At 55.9% G+C, this 5,848-nt stretch overlaps 1 protein-coding gene across 1 annotated transcript in view; it reads left to right on the forward strand.

Moving 5' to 3' along the window:
* The window catches only part of LOC105532707 (tubulin beta-8 chain-like), a 21,562-nt gene extending 18,910 nt beyond the window's left edge, over positions 1–2,652 (forward strand). The window contains exons 5-6 of the mRNA XM_011970934.1: positions 778–885; positions 2,419–2,652. Of these exons, the coding sequence (XP_011826324.1) occupies positions 778–885; positions 2,419–2,652 (342 nt within the window). The remainder of the gene's footprint in view (positions 1–777; positions 886–2,418) is intronic.
* The last annotated feature ends 3,196 nt before the right edge of the window (positions 2,653–5,848 follow it).

Consider the following 5,848-nt stretch of genomic DNA (forward strand, 5'->3'; position numbering starts at 1 on the left):
TTTAGTTTACAAAAACTGTCCTCCTTTTCAAGCCTCCCAAAGGGTGTTAAGGGAGATGAGGACCAGGCAGTGGGTTCAGCAGAAGTCACAACAGAACAGTTCCTAAGGGGACTTGTGGAGAACCTACATGTGGGCCAAACCCACAGAGAGACCCAGGAAAGAGAAGGCAGAGACAGGCAGTACAGAGAAGAGTGGCCATGAAGGTGAATCAAAGTCCACATGGCAGAGCTGCTTTTTCATCCCCAGTAAAGGCAGTGCTGGGATTTTTGAAACCTCAAAATGTAATGATTGAATAAATGACTGTAGGACCAAGTGGCCTGGGTTCAATGCTGTCTGGGACCCTGCCTAGTCAGAGAAACTTGAGCAAATCACAGGACTTCTCCATGCCTCACTCTGCTTATCTGGAAATGGGACAGTAGCGCACCAAGCCAGCACTCCACAGGCATAAACTTGTGGAATCCTCACAGTACCCCCGTGAGATGGCAGCCATCATTGGCACCAGCTTCCAGATGAGGAAACTGAAGAAAGAGAGGAAGTGAGTTTTACAAAGTCACAGAGCCCAGAAGAGGCAGCATGGTGGCTCACGCAATCTGGTGCCAGGGTCTCTGTTCCTCTGCCAAGCTGTTTCCCCTTGGCACAAAGATAAAGCAAAATAAGCATTTAGGACCAGGCCTGGCACACACAGAGGCCCCCCAAATGGGTGGCAATCATTACCTTTTTTATTGCAACAGTCTTCCCTCTGCCCTTCTGCGGAAATTCTTTTTCTTCTGTCTCCAGCCCCTTCCTGATGAGGATCCTCAAGAGGGTGTGGGAGCCTTCAATAGGCCGGTGCACAGAGCAACTGCCCACTCAGGAGACACGGAGGCCCCTAAAGAGGCCTGCTTGGTAACAGGTGCATGCAGTTACCCAAGGAGATAGCATTGATTAACACATTAATAAATAACGTGGCTATTAAAGTCAGTCACAGAGGTGGGAGATAATTACCTTGGACAGGAATGGCCTCAGTCTCTTGTATGAGCTGCCTTCTCCACCTCCTTCTCCCAGTAAATCTTCACTGAAGGTGCTCTTTGGCCCAGTGCTGGGCCTGAGCCTGGGAGGCAGGAGCCCTGAGCCGGGCCTGTGATGAGAACCAGAAGACCAAGGGGCGGCTGACTCCCAGGGGATAACCCGGTGTCCTGACGCCAAACCCTGCAAGAGGAGCCTCAGGCATTTCATCGGTCAGCTCTAGCTGGGTCACACTGCAGTGACAACACCAAACCTGGTGGCTGATGACATCAAGGTGACATGTTGCTCTTGCTGTGTCCTTGCCAAGGTGCAGCCAGGGCCCTGGCCTATGGTGCTTTTCTCTCTGCCATCCAGGTTGCAGGTGTGCCTCCACCTGGAACACTCCCCCAACCTAGGACACACCCCCTGGAACATGCCCCCTCCTTGGACACGCCCTCACCTGAAGCATACCCCTCCTGGGACATGCCCCCACTTGGGACAGCCTCCAGGACATGCCCTGTCCTGCAATATATCCCTCCTGGGACTCACCCTCTGAAACATACACCCACCTGGGACAGCCCCCAGGACACCCCCCCTCCTGGGACACGCCTCCTCCTGCATCATGCCCCCCCTGCTTGGACATGCCCCCATCTGGAATACACCCCACCTGGACCATGCTCCCACCTGGAACATGCCCCCACCTGGACCATGCCCCCACCTGGAATACACCCCACCTGGACCATGCCCCCACCTGGACCATGCCCCCACCTGGACCATGCCTCCACCTGGAACATGCTGCCTTACAGGAGAAGAAGAATAGAACAGCATGGAGCTCTGACACTGTCCTCAGAGCACCTGCTCAGACGTGGAGCGTATCTCCTGGCTCCCCCACAACCCTTCACGTGGGCCCATCTCCAGGTAAACCTTCTCACAGCTGCTCTAGGTCAGTGTATTTGTGTCCTGGGGCTGCAGTAACAAAGCACCACAAACCAAGTGACTTAAAGCAGCCAAACTTTATTCTCTCACTGCTCCGGAGGCCAGACATCCAAGATCAAGGTGGGAACAGGGCTGGTTCCTTCGGAGACTGTGAGATAATCTCTTCCACGTCTCTCCCAGCCTCCAGGGTTTTGTCGGCAACCCTTGCTCTCCGCTGGCTTGAAGAAGCATCAGCCCCTCTCTGCCTTCACCTTCCTGTGGTGTCCTCCCTGTGTGTGGGTCTGGGCCCGCGTTCTCCTTTTGGTAAGTATACCAGTCAAATTGCTTTAGGGGACCCTCCTACACCAATACAACCCCATCTTAATTGATTACACCTGCAAGCACCTTATTCCAAATAAGGCCACATTCTGAGGTCCTGCAGGTTAAGACGTCTACGTATGAATTTCAGGGGGACACAGTTTACCCCATAAAAGTCTGTAACTTGGGATTTGGCTTCAGACTCACCTGGGGGTCACCCCTAGTGGCCAAGGGCTTGCTCTTCCTATGGCTGTGACCCCTCAGCCCTGCTCCACCCACCCTGCCTCCCTTCCCCGCAGGAGTCTCCCAGCAGCTGGCGTTTGGCTCAGAATCCCAACCCCTGCCATCTGCCATCGTATCCTCCAGTCGCCACCTGCCTCCTACTACCTGCTGTGGCCAGACCTGTCCCTGCAGGAAGTGAGTGACATAGTGTGAGAAGTCTACAGACATGGGTTCAAATCTCAGCTCCTCCACTTAGAAACTGTGCGACATTGGGCAAGAATTCTACTTCCCTAAAGGAAGTCCTGCCAGCACAGGGCAGCTGAGGCTTCAGCAGGGTGGTAAGAAGCCTCAAGGCCTAACACTCACCTCCTCCTCTTCCTGACGGTTTGCTAACCTCCCAGGACTGACAGCCTTGGTGCATCTAGGCTTAAGAGCCTTTGACCCTTCCCTAAACACACGGGAATATTCCTGAGCTCCTGCTGTGTGCATGGCAAAGCCCAGAGCAGGCTCTTTCTCTCCCACTTCTGACCACATCTGGACCAGCCATCAGGGCCCTGTGGTGTTGGAAAGAAAGGAGGAGCCTTTGTCTGAGAATCTCATATGTGTTGTAGTATTGAGTGGCCGTGCACACACGTGCACAAACACACACACACGTGCACACATGCTCTGTCATAGCCCGTTTCCAATCAGTCAACACTTCCTCCTCTCCAAGCCACAGCCTTCCTAGGGCAGCCCTGTCCCTGCCAGAAGCCACCCCCTACCCAGGACGACTGAGCACTGTTTAATCACCCTCAATCAAGAGTGTGACTCCCACAAAAGGACGGGTCGTATATACACACACATTAAAAGCAAATGAACTTCCATGATTATTGTTCTCAACATAATTATTATGGAAATTAGTGATCATGAGCTGCCCGGAGCCCCATGCTGGAACCCATGTGCAGCCTGGCCTCAGCTCTGCCAGGCCCTTCTCCCCACAAGAACCAGGCCCTCGGCTCCAGCCCCTTCACCCCTCACCCCTCCTCTAGCCCCTAGACATTTGGGGCATTGGGCGTTTTGCCCTGACTTGGAACAAAACTCATCCTGGCTTCCATGTGATGAGTACTTAACACCAGCCTGGGCGGGAGGAAGGACCATCGTCACTCCCATCTTACAGAAGGGGCCAATGGCCCTGGGAGGTCAAATAGGTGCTGGGGGCAGGGCCCAAACTTCTGTATTCACCGAAGACATAACACTGTCATCTTACCCCAGGGCCAGGGGCGGAGGAGGCAGAGGTCGGACCCTGGTGCCAAGGAAAGGATCATCAGAGACTATTGTCCAGGGATGTGCTTCAAACCCACTAGTGTGGCCCCCGTCTGGCCCAGGCCCCTTCACCTGAGCCCGTGGATACAGTGACGCCACCTAACCCTGCCTCCAACAACACATTAGAAGCCAATGGGCCATTCGTTGGTTTCTGTTTTTGTTTTTGTTTTTTGCTTTGTGTTTTCCGAAGGCCTTCAGCTTTGTTTATTGCATCCCCACCTGCAGCCTGGAATCTTTCCTGGGGGACCTCCTTGAGCAGGTTCCTGGGCTCTGAGGCCAGCCGCTTAGTGGAGACACTTCCATGTACCAGCACCTGCCACATGCCAGGCACTGTCAGGACCGCCCCTTGAGGCAAGCATTCAACCCCTACCTTCCAAAGCAAGGGTGAGGCCGAGCAGGTGACTGACCACCCAGAGTAGATCACTGGGCGATCCAAGACTGGGATGGGAGCTGCCTCTCTCCACTGTCTGGGCCTTTCCACCCTCGTGCTCCTAAGACTCAGGCTCCTGAGACCATAAGATGCCACCACCCTGGCCGATGACCTCCACGCCTGGCCAGCCCTTCTTGGAGTCCTCCCTGGCCCCAGGCCAAGGCTGCTTTGCCAATCCCTTTCACTTTGTACTCACCGACCTCAGCCTCCAGAGGCCCTGAATCATTCAGTTACGAACATCTTCTGGATGCTCATAACCACATATTAGGGCTCTTTCATCCCTGTCCAGCCCTGGAACCCTGAGGGGACTTCAAACTCCTTTCCAGTAACCTTTGACAAGGCACAATTCCTGCCACCCACGTGCTTGTCTCAGCTGGAGCACGGCCACTCACTCTGGGATGGAGAAGCCCGGGTGTGGGGTTTTAACCACTCACTCGCTGTTCTCCATATCCCTGGGTGGCCAGTGACCAGGCGTCCGGCCAGAGCTGATGGCTGAACCCTCAGGCTCTACCCAAGGCCAACCAAGCCTTGACTTTGGTGGGAGAAGAGCCCACGGGTACACAGGGCTTTGGCTGACCAGGAGTGGGGCTGGTGGGAGGTGGAGGCTGAGGACCCCGGGCTGACAGACCTCCACCCTCCCCTCACCCCACCACGAACTCAGTGGGAATGGGACCCCTTCACCCCACTAGGAGCTTGGTGGACATGGGACCCCCTCACCCCACCAGGGGCTCGGTGGGCATGGGAACCCCTCACCCCACCAAGGGCTCGGTGGACATGGGAACCCCTCACCCCACCAGGGGCTCGGTGGACGTGGGACCCTTCCTGGGCCCAGCAGGGCATCTTGGTTGGTTTCTTTAATTTGTTTATTTTCAGAATCTTAGGTTCCCAGCTCCCATTCGAGCAAGCAGTGCTGAAGGAATGTAACCTTCTCCTTATCACCTGCCTCTCTGACAATTGCAGAGCTGTGGTCCTCGTCCCTTGAAGTCCTGTGATCAGATGAGCTGAAGGCTGCACAGCGAGTGGGCAGGGCTGGCCGCATGGGGGTCACAGTGCTCCCTCTCCCACCCCAACACACTCCCTGCCACCCTCTCCTGGGGAAAGGAACGCAGCTTAGCCAGGACCCCCAGGCAAATGCCCCGTGGCCCCAAGCTCTTCAGTCACTGCTGGATGATACACAGGGAGGCAACTCTGAACCAAGGGGCCCTCTAAGGTGTTTGTCCAGCGTGGGCCTGAATTTCAGACAGACGAAGACCCCACCCTGGGCCTCCAGCAGCAGCAGAGGGTGGGGCTTCCATCCTCTCACCCCACCCAGACTTGGCACTACTGCACAGGGCAGCCTTTCTGGCAGGGGCAGGAGGCAGGGGAGGGGACCTGCAAGGTGGGGAAGACCTGTCTCATCAGCTCCACCTCACAGCTGTGGGGCAGAGGCTCACACTGACTGCAAAGCCAGCCTCTGCTGAGATCGGCCTCTCCACTCCTTCTATAGCAAATTCCGAGACTCGGGGGCTCCAGCCTGGTACTCTCCTGAGGGAGGCCCCAGTGTCCACATGTGCGGCACCCACCCACACCCAGGCCAGTCCCATCCACCATGTCACTCCCGAGTGTCCTCCCTCTACCCACACCCAGGCCAGTCCCATCCACCATGTCACCCCCGAGTGTCCTCCCTCTACCCACACC

This window comes from Mandrillus leucophaeus, unplaced genomic scaffold (assembly GCF_000951045.1).
Source record: "Mandrillus leucophaeus isolate KB7577 unplaced genomic scaffold, Mleu.le_1.0 Scaffold98, whole genome shotgun sequence".
NCBI classification, from domain to species: Eukaryota; Metazoa; Chordata; class Mammalia; order Primates; family Cercopithecidae; genus Mandrillus; species Mandrillus leucophaeus.